Genomic DNA, 15610 nt, shown 5'->3' on the forward strand with positions numbered 1-15610 from the left:
AATGGTATCCCCTTTTACTAGGGGATAGGGTTGTTTTAGTCTCGTGTCCCAAACCACCGGGACGCATGCTTTTAAGTTGTGAACTCACCTTGGGTTGCTCGGTAGATTTAGGTTACTTGGTCAAACACGCTGGTCACCACGTCCTAACATGGTTACCGGTATAGGTCAGGTTCGGTATACAAGCATTCACGTAAAACACATACTGGCACGTATCATTCATACAAATAAACAGTCGTGGGGTTACTGGGCCGGCCTAAAAAAATTAAGCAGTCAACAGCAACACATAAACCAGTCAACAGATAGCCCAAGTTACACACATATTGGCCCAATAACCAAAATGGACAGCCCAGTCGCAACCAGCTGGTCTCGAGTCGCAACCAGGTGGTTTCGGCTTATCACGTTATGGTTGCGAGTCGTAACCGTGGTCTCGAGTCATCATGCTGTGGTTGCGAGTCGCAACCGACGTAATCTCGAGTCGCAATCTCGTGGTTTCGAGTTGTCCTGCTATGGTTGCGAGTCGCAACCGTGTGGTTTCGAGTTGTCACGCTTTGGTTGCGAGTCGCAACGGCGTGGTCTCGAGTCGTAATGCCATGGTTGCGAGTCGGAAACTGTCCCTTTCATGTACACGTGATGATGCAGATATGACAGTCCAAATTGTACCAAGAATTCAGGCCCAGATTAGGAAACAACCAATGAGGTTTCACAAACAACTTTTCCTAATCTGACCATTAACCAAATAGATCAAACTTTGCCATTTTTACATCTTCAAGTCACATTCAACAAGTTCATCTAAGTTCATAGTTTCTAGGGTTTTCATGCTTAAACAAAACCATACCTTTTGAACCGAAAATCACATATTACAACAAGATTGTCATGCAAGAACTAGAAACATGTATTTTGTAGTCGAAACTTATGTTTAACAACCTTATTTTTGCAAGAAACTTTAAAGCATAGTATAGTTGGCTATGAACACTTGTAAACTACCATTATCAAGTCATTTTAAACATGTTATCATATATTTCCAATCTTTACAAAACAACCTAATGATCATGCATAAAACTACTAACCAAACATTTTTCTAGTTCATATACATATCATTCAAGCAAGAATACAAGGCATCCATTACACATAAATCTATACACAAACTAGGACACTAACCGGGTAGAGAAGAAGGAGCCGTAAACAAGGAAAAGAACCGAGAAGATGGAGTGTCCGAGTTAGTGGTGATGAACTTGTCCGAGTTCTCTTGTCCGAGATCCAAGCTTGAACCGAAAGAGGAAGAAGAGAATGGTTGTTGTTGAAGGTTTACTAGTGAGAGAGAGAATAGGAGAAGTGTGGGTATGCAAGTGCAACAAATGAAGGAAATGAGGAGAAGGTTGGGATTTATACAAGGGGGGGTTTTCGGGTTGGGCTTGGGGTTTCGGCCCAAACCGGTTACGGCCCAAAGGCCCACTCGCAACCGGGTGGTTGCGAGTCGTGGTCTCGACTCTCATACACACATATATATATTACATACATATCGCACATAACATGTAAAAGTCACATTTTCATTTAATAATATTTATATACACAAAATATTACAAGGTGTTCGTTCGGAAAAACCTCGAGTGTCACAGTGGTGTCTTGGCATTATTTTACTGTCTATATAAAATAAAAGATTTTCACCATTCATATCTCCACGGTCTATATGGAGGTATGTTGGCTACCTGGTCGGGGGTTAAGGGAACGGTTTGGTAAGGGTCTTGCCCTTGTTCAGCGTTTAGAGGTCCTGCTTGGGACCTGGGTCAAATTTAGTAGGATCTCCTTCAATGCCCATAGGTATTGGATGGCGGGGATCCAAACTCTTTGACCCCCTCATAAGTTAACTACTATTAATACTATAACCCGGCTATTTAGGACTGTATCCCTGCTGACTCAGACTACTTAGCCGAGGGTAACGTCACCGCCAAAAGCGGGGCCTACCACAATTTGCATTAATAACTTAATTCATTATCTTTCAATAATCCGACCCTTTAGGATTGTATCCTTGCTGACTCAAACTACTGGGTTGAGGGTAACGTCGCCTTCAAAAGAGGGGCCTACTACAATAACTAAGATAATCTCTTAAACAAGTGCAAAAGTGCGAAAATAATCAAAGGTTATACTAACACACGTGTCGGATCCAAGTGATTCATCTTGTCTATCTGTTTTAATTTTATTTTTATTTTCAGCATTTAGTTAGTTTTTATTTTTCTTAGTTTAAAACATTTTTCTAACTTTTTGATTTGATTAGACGTTGAGGATAAACCGGTACTAAAAGCTCTTGTGTCCTTGGACGACCTCGGTATCTTACCAACACTATACTACGTCCACGATGGGTGCACTTGCCCATATGTGTGTTTAGTGTTAGTGAATATCGTGTTTTATAAATTTAAAACTTGGCTAAAAGTGTAAAAAGGGCTTAAATACTCATCAAAATAATAACACACTTCACGCACATCATTAAACATTCAATACCCGGCCAAGCGGTATAATTATAATACCGTATCCCAAGCCCGTATAGGGAAAATAAGTTAAGAGTATTTACCTGAGCTAAAATGCAATTTATACTCATCCGTATATTCTAATCAGCAAGCACAAGTACCTCTACTGGGGCTCTCAATTTGGAACGAAGGTTTTATTAACCTATTAGATTCCTAACAGGTCTTATTTAAGTTGAAACTTAGACCGGTTAGTTTTCAAGAAAGGTTTACGGTTCGAAAGCTAGATTAAGCGAAGACCGGATTAGAATGTGATTTAGACCCGACAAGTATGGAGACTTGTATATTATGGGTAAACTATACACATTCTGGATTTTGAAGTGAAAATGATAAGGTTTGACCCGTTTCGGTTAATTTACGCAAACTAGTTACATAAACCGTACCGAATCAAATTTAAAATCAATTTAAGCTCCGTAGGGGTATTTTGGTCATTTTAAAGATTATAAAAGAGGTTAAATGACAATCTGAGGTTCTGGTCTAAAATGATCAGTAAAAATATTTTGTTTAATAAGTTATATCAGTAAGATATCTCACATATGTGAAATTTATCATTTATAGCCAAACTATGCACCATATGGGCATTTTGGTCATTTCACATATGCTTTAAAGGTTAATTTTGGAAAATCTGAGTTCAAAACTTTTATTCACTGTTAAAGTATAAAAACGTATTCGTAACATCAATAGGTATCAAGCTTTAGGTGCCTAATATGGTTTTAAACCATATTAGTCAGCTTTAAGCATATAACGGAAACATGCATATGTTTCAAACCATACTATGCGCCTAAATCGCATAAAAGTCGGTATTTGACGATATTCGGTTTAAATAGGGAAATCTGGGATTTTGACCAGCCTTTACAGTTTAAAATAACTTATTTATCATATAAAATTAGTAGAAAAAGGTTTGACATGTAAAGGATGTATAAAACTCATTTTATTAGCAAAAATGGCATTATTGTCAATTACCGAGCCTATGCGAGAACTCTATGTTATGATTATCTTAAAATTTAATAAAAATTTCCAAAATCCCAATATATTATATTACATAAGTAGGTAAAAGGTTTGATGTCAAAATTTGGGTTTAAATAGGCTTTATGCCGAAAATGCCGTTTAATTAATAAAAAGCTTTCAATTTACGCTATTGCGCATAACTCCCATTTTAGACCACGAACTGATGTGAAATTTTATAGACATGTTTATAAATCAGTAATAAATGTTTTTGTCCTTTCACATTTTCAAAAATATCGTTTTAATATCAAAAGGGCATAATAGTCAACTTTAAACATATAACGGAAACATGCATATGAACTCTAATTCTAAAGGACCAAGTAATATAACTTTAGGGGGTTATACTAACATATAATATGGTCACAAAAGAACCCTAAGGCATAATTAAACTAAGCTAATTCGGGTCAGAACTAAAAGTCAAAGCAAAAGTCTACTTTTACGACTTTCGGTTTCGAACCGATTCTAAACTTATAATTTGTCGGGTTGGACATGCTTAGACACGTTCAACTAATATTTACTAAGTTATTAAAGTGACAAAATTGATTTTATAGCCTTTACATTATTAGTTATGAATTTTGTTTAAAAATAACTCATTTGACTTTTATTTTAATTACTTTGACCCGACAATTAACTAAGCAAACGTGGTAATTAGGAGGTGCCCTTTTGAGGGTTTAATACCTACTTAATTACGATCACGTAGCCACGTTCGTTGCGAACCATGGCTTGACCATACAAGGTCTAACTAAAAGTCAAAGCGTTTATCTAAACGTTTGACTTTTCGGCTTTAAAGCCAAATAAATTGAACTAGCCAAGGAAGGATACTTACAAAAGGTCCAAGGGACAGAAGATAACTCAAAAGGAGGTTCCCTAAGGTCAGGATCCTCATATTTGAGAAGAGAGAGCAAGAACTCAAAAATGGTGTGAAAAGAATGAATGATCAAAGGCCCTTTATATAGGTTTTTGGATTGCAAAGGATCATTACAAGTGTTAGAGAGATTTAACCAGATCATAACAGGTGTAATACCATTTTTCTAAACCATCAAAGGCCCCTAGAATCAATTGTGTGAGACAAGGAAGCAAAACCAAAGCTGGTTTTCAAATTCTGTTACTGGCACATGTATACGGACCGTATGGGTCCAGGTATACGGTCCGTAAGGACCAGGCCAGCTCACCATATCTTTCATTTGTTGTCATATTTAGTCCCTGCACTTGATAAATGCCATTTCCGACATATTTAAGGCCAGTTAAACCATTTTTAAGGCTCTAAAATGATGCCTAAACATAGGGAACATGAAACATGCTCAAAAATATGCTGGATGTTGGTTCGTTTGGTCGTAAGGTCACGTTGTTCAGCTAATTACGACGAAACACGAACGGACGCGAAAAACGATCCAAATTACGCGATGAATGAAATTTTATCATGCCAATCACTAAAATGAAATATTTTAATGATTACATAAATTTTTGGATTTCCGTATACATTCAGAACGTAAGATATGCACGAAAATGCAAACTTATGCACTTTTAGTCCCTGTTGATCAAATAAGTTTATTTTTTCGCACCAAACACCTCAAAGCCTATTTCTAAGCTATATAAAGGATATTTAGGGCATGTTTAACTTATGATCATGTTCCAGAAGGTTTGATACCATACGAATCGGTATACTTTTGCAGTTTGACGCAAATAGTCCCTCTAATGCGCAAACTTGCGCATATCATTGTTTAATAGCATCAAAGCCTTATCTAATCCATATTTGGCATTCTTGGGAGTATTATTATACATCACAATGCTTTGGGTTCGTAAATAGGTCATTAAGAGGTATAATTAAACATATTGACACTTTTAGTCCCTTTAACTTGCAAAGTTGCGCGTAACTTTACTTATAGGCATAAAAACCTTAGACGGCCAATAATTGGCATCCCCGAGAGTATAATCAAATATCATGAAGCTCCCGGTTTGTTAAAAGGTCACTCAGAGGTAAGAATTAACATGTTGACGCTTTTAATCCTCATTGCGCAAACTTTCAATTAATTACGCAAACGGCTACACTCGATCAACAAGTGGCTCATTTGTGAAAATAAATACCGTAAGAGGTTTTTCAGAAACTTATTTTAGGTATGTTAACACTTCCAGTCCTTTCATAATCAAAGTTTTTGATTTTTCAGAAAAATAGTCCCTTAAATTCAACGTTTGACTTTATTAAGGTTTATTACACGTGTCCATACATCATTGGACGTGTTTTTAAGAGGTGTTACACTCAGGGACCTTCAAGCCACAAAGGTATTGAGCAACAAGAGGTTCCCTACTAAATTAAAATGGAAATTTTATAGGTTTGAAGTTAGACCTGCTATGTTATACAGAAAAAATTGCTCGAGCAACAAGAAAAACAAGTACGTACGTAAGGTGGTAGTGGCAGATATATGGATGTTAAGGTGGATGTATGGGTACACTAGATTAAACAAGTTAAGGAATGAGTTTTTAAAGAACGATTGGGGTTGACTAGTATATCTGATAAGATAAGGGAGAGGATATTGAGATGGTTTGAGAATGTCAAGAGGAGACAAACAATTACCATGGTTAGAACTTAGAACCATGGAAATTATCACTGTTGAGGGAAGGACAAGTAGAGGTAGGCTGAAACTGAATTGGGAGGAGAGGATTACGCAACACCTGCTTGACTTGTACCTCTTTGAAGACATGATCAAGGGTAAGAGTTCGTATAGATGTGGGATTTAGGTTGATGATTTTCAGGAGGATGATTTGATTCTGTACTAGATTCCCGACTGCTTTTAAGTTATTTTGATGGCATATGTGTGTTATCAATTGCACATAAGCTGGAAGTGGCAGATATGTGGATGTTAAGGTGGATGTGTAGGCACATTAGGTTAAACAAGATAAGAAATCAGTTTTTAAAGAACGACTGGGGTTAACTAGTACATCTGATAAAATAAGGGTGGAGATGTTGCGATGGTTTGAGAATGTCAAGAGGAGACAAACAACGACCATGCTGAACCATGGAAACTATCACTATGGAGGGGATGACGAGTAGAGGTAGGCTGAAACTGACTTGGGAGGAGAGGATTAGGCAACACTTGCTTAACTTGTACCTCTTTGAGGACATGATCGAGAATAGGAGTTCCTACATATGTGGGATTTAGGTTGATGACTTTCAAGAGGATGATCTGATTCTGTATTAGATTCTCGACTTAAGAACTTAGCTTTTAAGTTATTCTGATGGCATATGCGTGTTATCAATTGCATGTGTGCCAATATGTGGTGTTTTGCGCCTATGTGTGTTTTATCTTACTTTTATGTTTGGATATGGTTTTGAAGTTAGGGTCTTATCGAAAACAACCTCTCTATCTCCTTAGATATATAAGTAGGGTTTGCCTATATCCCAACCTCTCCAAACCCCACCAATAGCTTGGACATAGGTAGGATTATATAAGGTACAATTGTTGTTGTTTTATAATTAGATTTATAATTCATGGTTTAAACTATGGGAAATGAACTGACAACAAGCTTAACCTTTAACGGATGTGCACAACCTAGTAGGTATAAAGATATCCGAAGGCACAAGTGAGGGTAATAGTATCTGCTGACAGTCACTTGATCATTATCGTACTACTATAAAATAATAAAACTAAAAGCATCATCAACGTGAAAACGTATCATATTTCAACACATATGAGATGAAGTGTCATAAAACATGCACATCAACCAGCTCTATCACATTTTGATAGCATCAACTTTTTATTATTATATGTATATATTAAAGGGTCGACTTATTTATAGACAAACACGCACACATGATGGTTATATAAATTGTATCCATTTATAGCGAGACAAGTGAATTAAGTTGTTAGAAGGTTGTTTGGGAAAGCTTTTACTTTTGTTTCTATCATCACCATCGTTATCATTTTCTTTCTTCCTTCCTTTGGAACTCACATTTTTTTTCTTTCCACCGTAGTTTAATTTTCGTGTTTTTTCATTTTTCTAAACCATCTTAAAGAGGAAACAAATTTAAATGGAAAAACGTATAGATAATCGGGTCATTTGGGCAAAGGAATTAGGTATTTACATGCATATTTAGTACTTTATTAGACTAGAAGATATATAGTTTTTTTTTTCGGATGAGATCAATCCTAAGAGCATCTGTTTGCATTGCTACAAAACCCCAAATAGGAAAAAGAAATACAAAAAACTAATAATAATTAAAATTCTTGAAAAAAGGCTCATTCAAAATCATTGATTGTAAACGAGTCGAACTTAAATTAAGGTAATTTTGTTCGTTTGGCTTGATTAAGTAAGCCCAAATTTTAACATTTATGAATTGTAGCTAAAACCAATTGATCTTAATCCTATTGAGCTTAAGGGGTTGTTTGTTTACCTCTTAATGAGACTCTTAATGGTTCAGACCTCTTACTAGTTCAGCACTTAATGGTTCAGACTGTTTGTTTTGTGAGCAGATGTCCGAATGGTTCAGACATTTGCCTCTGAATGGTTAAGTTTTATACAGAGTCTGAATGGTTAAGACTTCTAATCTGAATTGGTCAGACATTTGCATCTGAAGGGTTAAGCATTAAACTGCCTCTTAATGGTTCAGACCTCTTACTGGTTCAACACTTAACCATTCAGAAGTTGTCAAACGACCCCTAAGTATTATATCAATCTAAGCTCGTTGGCCCGCTGGTTTGGTTTGGATAGCATCTGTTTGTGGTAATTACAATTATGTAAAATATATCTTTTTACCAAAGTTTTTGAAAATAAACTAGTTTGTTCAACTTTTATTCGAACAAAACTTCAACTCGTGAAGAATAAACAAGTTGAGCCAAATTGTTTGGCTTGTTTAATTCTAGCTCGAGTGCAAGATGAAGGTGGCTTGACTTAACTCAGTGTTAAGTGCCTATCCTTATATTTCATATATCATCATCACATTTTACATTTATATTTTAGTAAGTAAAATATCCATTATAGAAAATTATTATTTTTAAATAAAAAAATATGGTAAATAATGTTTATATATCACATAATTAAAACTAAAAATATGACAAAAATAAGATAAAATTTATTTCAGTTTTACAAATTCAAACATCTATCTAATGTAACTAATAACCAAAAAAAAAAAAAAACTAAAAATCAGATATTGATGGTGATAAATTTTATATGGAGTTGAAGTTATTTGACACATTAGAAAACTAGTGAATTTAGCAAACCTTGCATTTTTGCTAATTGCTATGTTTATTGCAATACCATTAATTGTCGTTTAAACATATAGTTTTAATAATTCATTAGCCTAAAGGGTCTTTTTTCGGCTCGACTAGGCGTTTAAATCCTCAGACAGGGCTCTGTTTTAAATTATTTGCATTTTTTAATTTATTGATTAATATAAATCATTTACCCCAAAAGATCATGCCTTTTCATTTTTAAAGACAAAAGAAGCATAATTTTAAGACTTAAAATCAATCCCAAACATTAGCAATTCTTTTTGTGCTCTTTATGAAACATAGATAACAATATACAGTTATTATTATAATTTAATTTTAGAAATCTGACCATTAATTAAACCTACCCCACCACAGTGTCTCCCCTCACTTCCGTTGTTCTCCCTTTAAATAAGCAGAAAGCGGGAGTTACAGATAAAGCAATTAAAATAACCAAAATCTACAAACACTTGTTCATCAATTTCTCCCCTTCTTCAATGTAAAGCAGTAAAGTTAATATCACAGACTGTGTGTGTGCGTGTTTGTCTAAAAAAATCAGAATATTTCATATCACCTCACCGGCATCGGAATCTCGTCGGAAAATGATGACCGGGTTGATCCAAGACCAAAATCTCGAAAAACAGATCGAGAAACAGATCGGATGCATGTCCGGTTTCCTTCATATCTTCGATCGCCAACAGATTTTAACCGGAAAGCGTATTTACTCCACTAAACGCCTCCCTTCTTCCACTGTAAGTTTCATCTTCTTCCTTTGTACTTTCTTAATCATGAAATACATGATAAAGATAAAATAAATTAATAACTAATATATATAAATCTTACACTTCAGGGGGCAGATGCATCACCGGAGTCAGTTAAGTCAGTTAAATCGGTTAAGTTTGTTCACTCGAATGCGATTCGAGAAACCGAGAAGCCGGTGGTGAAAGCAGAGCCGGATGTTACAGTACCGGAAAGTCCAGACCGGTTCCAGCGGTCTCCGGCGGCGAATTCAAATGTTTTTCCGGCGACAACGCCGCCGAGATCGCCACTACCGCTTCCGATATTTGAGATGAAAGAGGGATCCATGAAGAATTCATGGAAGTTCTGCAAGGAGATGCCGAGGTTATCACTTGACAGCAGAGCAACGGTTGATTCGAAAGGGAGTCTTTGTGCGAAAGAGATCCAGCGAACAAATGACGAAAGCTACGACAAGCAACGACGGTCGCCGAGTGTGATTGCGCGACTTATGGGACTAGACCAGCTGCCTTCGTCGTCTTCGGATTCGGTTTCTAGTCCGGAAACGGTTAAGAAACCGGAGCTCCGAAGATCGGCGTCTGAATCTAGGGTTTCGAGAGATTTATTTCACTCGAGATTCATAGAGTGCAACAATAGTCAGGTTAAACAACAACTAAATCAATCAGATGAAACAAATCTGAATAGTATTATTCGAGAAAGTGCGATTACCGCTAACACGAATGGTAATGGTAATGGTAATATTAACAGAAATGTTCAGAGTGGCAGAGTAATGGAGTCGATGAAATATTCGAGAAATCAGAAGAATGAAGCTCCTAAAGCGTCTCAATGGCGGTCGCCTCAACAGAGAAGAAGCTTCTTTGACACAGCAGATGTGTTTCCGGAGCCGAAACAGACTAATGTGCCGGTGTATGTCGATTCGGAGAAGAGTTTGAAACTGAGAGGTATCGATGAGCAGGCGAAAGATCTAGAGACGCTCAAGCATATCCTAGAAGCGTTGCAATTCAAAGGTCTGTTACATTGTAACAGACCTTTAACCAGAGACAGCCAGCGGAACTTCGTGTATGATCCGAGTTTCCTTTCAGACGAGGTAAACACGGGCCACATGAAGCCGTGGCGGTCACCTGGTCCGAATCGAAGATATTCAAGCGAGATCTCACCGTCCGCCAGTCCAAGAAAGGATCGTGGAGTAGTCGATAGAAGCGGTAGGAGTCCGGTGCGAGCTAGAAACTCTCCTAACTCGAAAAGCGGAAACACAATCGTGAAGCGAAAACTGTTAACCATCGAAACCGAAAGGCGCATACACGAATCGTCTGATTCGCGAAGAAATTCGCCGATTAACTCCCCTAAACTTACTCCTAAAAGAAGCGGAAACCGATCCGATCATTATTCGGTCACTAATCACTCTCCGAGAAGCAACAGATCGACCGAAACGGTTTACTCGAAGCATAAGGTTGTTAGAAACCTTCTTATCGAAGATGAATCATCATCATTTTCTGAAAGTTCTGGTAGCACAACTTCTCAGTCTGATCTAGAGGTGCATAAATGTTATAATAATCCAAAATATGTTAAAATTGTTAAAACAAATTAGTAATTAACCATCACATTACTAATGTTTACTATTTTGCAGAGATCAAAACTGGAAGAAAACAGAGAAGGAAAAAGTTTGTTAGCAAGATGTGACAAACTCCTACACAGCATAGCTGAAATGAACAGCATTACCGAGTCACACACCAGTTTCAACTCAGTCATACCGAGTCCAGTCTCCGTTCTCGACTCAGCGTTTGACAAAGATGAGTCATCATCTCCTTCACCTGTCATGAAACGCAGCATTGATTTCAAAGGTACGCAAAAACAAACACACACACAAATGTTCAGATTTCAGAAAACAAATCTTCATTGCGTTCACATGACGTTTCCATGTGGACTCCGGTAGTCTCAACTGTCAAACTTCCACGTGGCACTATCTAATTGGCTTAACAAACACTCAACGTTTCTTTTGTTCTTACTTTCATAACAAACAAAATCAGAGTACACCATGCGCATGTTAGCAGAATAATGGTTGTAAAAGCTAACATGCGCCGATGGTGGCTGTCACGTGACCTACACAGTCTCTCACAGGTAGCTATCGACGGCACTCTGACGACGACGGCGTCGTAAAGTCAATTTTTTCATTGAATACTCGTCGGAGTGTAACTGTAAACAGTGTCAGTGTTTAATATTTACACAGTGTGACTGATATCAGATTTTTTCAAAATTAGTAATGGTACTTTTCTTAGCAGCAGCAGTAGTTTTTACTTAATTAACTTATGATATTGTACATCCGGGAACATTTATTTATATACATCTGTTTCAGATCTGACCGTTGATCTGGAAGAGGATATTTGGCGCTCGGTTATTTCACCGGCAAGTTCAACGAAAGACGACGAGTTCCTGTTCATCGCCGACGACTCGGACTTCACATACATCTCGGAAATACTCCGAGCATTGAAATATGTCTCAGACGACTCAAGCGTGTTCTACTTCCTTGAAAAGCAACAAAAGGCTCGAAACTCATTGGAAAACGATACGACAAGATGTTCAAAGCTTAGGCGGAAGCTCGTGTTTGACGCGGTCAATGAAATCATCGACAGAAACAGAGAGCTTCCGCCGTGGAAGTTAACGGAGTCAAACGACTCCGTTAACCAGATCTGTTTGGAGTTTCAGAAGATTCGCGAACCCGAAACGGCTGAAAATTTGTTAGATCTCATTTGTACTTTGCTGAAAAAAGACCTTGCCGGAAACAATGTGTGGAGTGATCAGCCCGTCGAGGTTTCGGAGGCCGTACTGTACATCGAACGGCTGATATTCAAGGATCTGGTGAGTGAAACAATCCGAGATCTCGCTGAATTTGCCGGGAAAACATCTATGGTGTTCGCGCCACGAAGGAAATTAGTTTTTTAATTTTTAAAAAATAAATGGGGCAGACAAGAAGAATGGATCCGTTTTAGTTTGATTTTCCCGCTCTTTTTTTAATTATTGTTATTATTATTATTATTATATTTTAGAAAGTCAGTATGTGGAAGTGTAACGATATTTGGTTTTATTATATTAGTGTTGGAAGTTTAAATAAAAAATGATTTAATGAAGTGTAAAAGGAAAAGAAAAGTGTATGAGTGGGGCAATTTGGACCATTGTATAACAGTCACTGTTGGAATCTCTGTGGAAATAGAGGGACTGAAAATGATATTTGAATGAAGCATAAAGTTGGAGGTAGTGGGATATTTTTATGGCATTGGCTTTGAACAAATAAAATTTGGTTTTGTGTAATTTTTTTTTTCTAGTAATTACTTTTAATCAATGTTTTAAAAAAATCGGCCGGTTGTATCGGATAGACTGTTCGATAGAACCGATTAAACGGTCTGATACATGTAGTTAAATTGTTTGTAAGCTAACTCCGATAATCAACTAGGAATATTAAAAATACCGGCTCCAAATTAATGCAACAATAATTTCATAGATAAAATCATATAGAACAAAGAAATAGTTATTGTTAAGTAGTTTTTTTCTTTTTATTTACAATTTTTTTAACCACTGTTTATATTTCTTATTCTTCACATTTGAATTTTCATAGTTATTGTTAAAAGTAGAAGAATGTGGAAAGGATAACAAAACGAGAGTGTGGTTGAATATTTTTTTAACGGGCAAGGAATGACGTGCCAATCACCGTGACACCGGACGCTGTGGCCATGGTCGACTATTCGACTATCGTCAGCCCCATTGGCTCTCCCAGATGTGTGGAAACCCGACCTCCACCCGTCCGAAGGCACGACAGTGGAATAATCGGTAAAATCCCGTCTCTCATCCAAGACGAACCGGCGCCACCCGTATTCGTCGTTCACCTGGATGCCACAGAAAATAATGGGGAGAGTGGGAGTCGAACCTGGGTCACAAGAAACACCAAGTCTTTCCTCAACCACTCCACCATTGGCAGTGTGGTTGAATACTTAATTTTGACAAAAATAATTATAGACTCATGGTGTTATGGATTTAATAACTTAGTGATTGATGTTAAGAATATTATGTAAACTTAGCAACCCAACAATGCTTGTAGCGGGTGTTCTTATTAGAAGAAGCAAGTTGTAGAAAGGATGACTCAAGGCACCAATGCACTACCATTGTTGATGACTTGGTGTTGTCAAACACAATAAACCATCAATGCACTACCACAACATACTCTTGTCTATTGTCTTATACCACCCACACAAGAACATCACATCAATTATCGGGGACTAATTCATTAAAAAGATCAAAAGAAACAAAATTGTGGAAAACATCGAATTTACACGACATGAGTTCAAAAGGGCACACAGTATACACCGCACAAAATGCCAATTACACAAAGAAAAATATGATGTGTCGGTATGTGACATGTTAAAAAAAGTCAAAAAAAGGCATGAAAACCATGGCTCACTTGGAAACGAATGTCAAAAATACTCATAGCCCCATACACACGTTTATTTGATGGAGTATGAAGTATGAACCACAACCTATGGTTGATAAGATGATATTGAAAAATTAAAGAAAGAGTGTAGGTTATAATCTTTCTCAATGAAGTCTAGGAATAGTATTAACTATTTTTTTTTTCATCTATTATCAAAATCAAATTTATAATACAAACAAGTCCCGTTGAAGTGCAATGTTTTAGCTTGGAGGGCTGAAATAGGCCGAATCCCCATGAAGATACCATTAAGGATGCGAAATGTTGATATGAAAGATGACTCGTGCCCGTTTGCAACTCGAGCCAAAAAACTGCTAGTCACTTATTTTCTTTCTGCTGCATTGCGGTTCGGGTGTGGCAGCATGTCGGAATCTGGTATAAGGTGGCCCCGTTCATCATGACGTCAGTTAGAGAATTATTGGACCTTTATAAGCATGTTGGAATTACAGGGGGTGCAAAGGAGGCTTTTGAAGGAATCATAAAGGTCGGTTGTTGGTGTATATGGCAGGCTAGGACCAAGCTAAAGTTCGAAAACACTCAAGTGCGAGTGGAAGATATTATTAGGGAAATGAAGTCGATTGGGTTTTGTGGTTTGGTAGTAGAACAAAATATAAGTCTCTTTTTTGAATTGATTGGTGCAATTTTATAAATATGTAATTTCTGTTTGTTTAACCACCATGTTTCATGTGTTGATTTTTCTAATGAAGTTCTCTTTTCAAACAAAAAAAACACACACCTTTTGTTATTTTTTTTTATCTCAAATAAAAAGTTGTTGGCAGATATCCATTTTTTAAGTCATTGTAGAGACATAAGGAAAATGAAAGAGGAAAAGGAAGTATATCACACAGATAATATAAGCTTTATCTAATGAAATAAAAAAAAATAAGAACATTAAAGGGTTTTAAATTGTTTCTTTAAATTATGATTTTCATGTATTATATATGATATTATGCATACTTTTTAAAAGAGTATATAAAACTACTTTTAACATATTGTACAATTCTTGTTAGAGACGAGCATATACAATAAAAAAAATTAGCATCCTTCATGGATATTAGAGTTTAACCAATGACATCTAAGGGGTAATCACTCTATATACCATTTGTAATTATACATATAAGAAAGGGCGTTTCTTATTCTAATCAACTAAAAAAACCGAAATTAGAATTGTCAATTCAAATCGTTTTATTTCTTTCAATAATATATATAATTTGATAAGAAATTACATTAAAATAGAAGGTAAATAAGCAATAAGCTGCATCGCTACTCCTTTTTGAATAGCAAAACCAAGTTTTTTAAAAACTACATTTATAGATCTCGTGCTCATGACATACTATACATGACCCTTTGAATCGAATTAGGTCGTTTTCAAACGAATCTAACTTTTTTACTTTTGTACTGATTCAAGCTGAATATCAAATTCATAATGTGTGTATATATATTGGAATAAATACATATATAAATATATAATATTTAGTTTATTATAGTTCAATTTATTAACTTAAACAAGTACTGAAAGTTACATCTCAGAATTCATATGTTACCATCTAATTGGTTTATTTACATGTACTTTAAGTATTATTTAGTCAAAGAAAGTAAATATACAATAATGACAATAAGGTGAAACAAAATGTACCATGTGTAGACAC

The 15610-nt window shown here is 36.3% G+C and overlaps 1 protein-coding gene across 1 annotated transcript; it reads left to right on the forward strand.

Annotated features, from left to right (window-relative positions):
* The first annotated feature begins 9089 nt into the window (after positions 1–9089).
* Positions 9090–12609, forward strand: LOC110865366 (protein LONGIFOLIA 1). The gene is made up of 4 exons (XM_022114608.2): positions 9090–9480; positions 9579–11018; positions 11112–11325; positions 11838–12609. The coding sequence occupies exons 1-4, from the start codon at positions 9331–9333 to the stop codon at positions 12422–12424; spliced, it is 2391 nt and encodes a 796-aa protein (XP_021970300.1). The 5' UTR covers positions 9090–9330; the 3' UTR covers positions 12425–12609.
* The last annotated feature ends 3001 nt before the right edge of the window (positions 12610–15610 follow it).

Source organism: Helianthus annuus, chromosome 1 (genome assembly GCF_002127325.2).
Source record: "Helianthus annuus cultivar XRQ/B chromosome 1, HanXRQr2.0-SUNRISE, whole genome shotgun sequence".
Taxonomy (NCBI): Eukaryota; Viridiplantae; Streptophyta; class Magnoliopsida; order Asterales; family Asteraceae; genus Helianthus; species Helianthus annuus.

Bases quoted from the DNA above. Each gene is read 5' to 3' on its own strand.
- LOC110865366 (XM_022114608.2), top strand. From the start codon at position 9,331: ATGATGACCGGGTTGATCCAAGACCAAAATCTCGAAAAACAGATCGAG. The intron at 9,481-9,578 runs GTAAGTTTCATC...CTTACACTTCAG, and splicing joins AACGCCTCCCTTCTTCCACT to GGGGCAGATGCATCACCGGA. The intron at 11,019-11,111 runs GTGCATAAATGT...ACTATTTTGCAG, and splicing joins CTTCTCAGTCTGATCTAGAG to AGATCAAAACTGGAAGAAAA.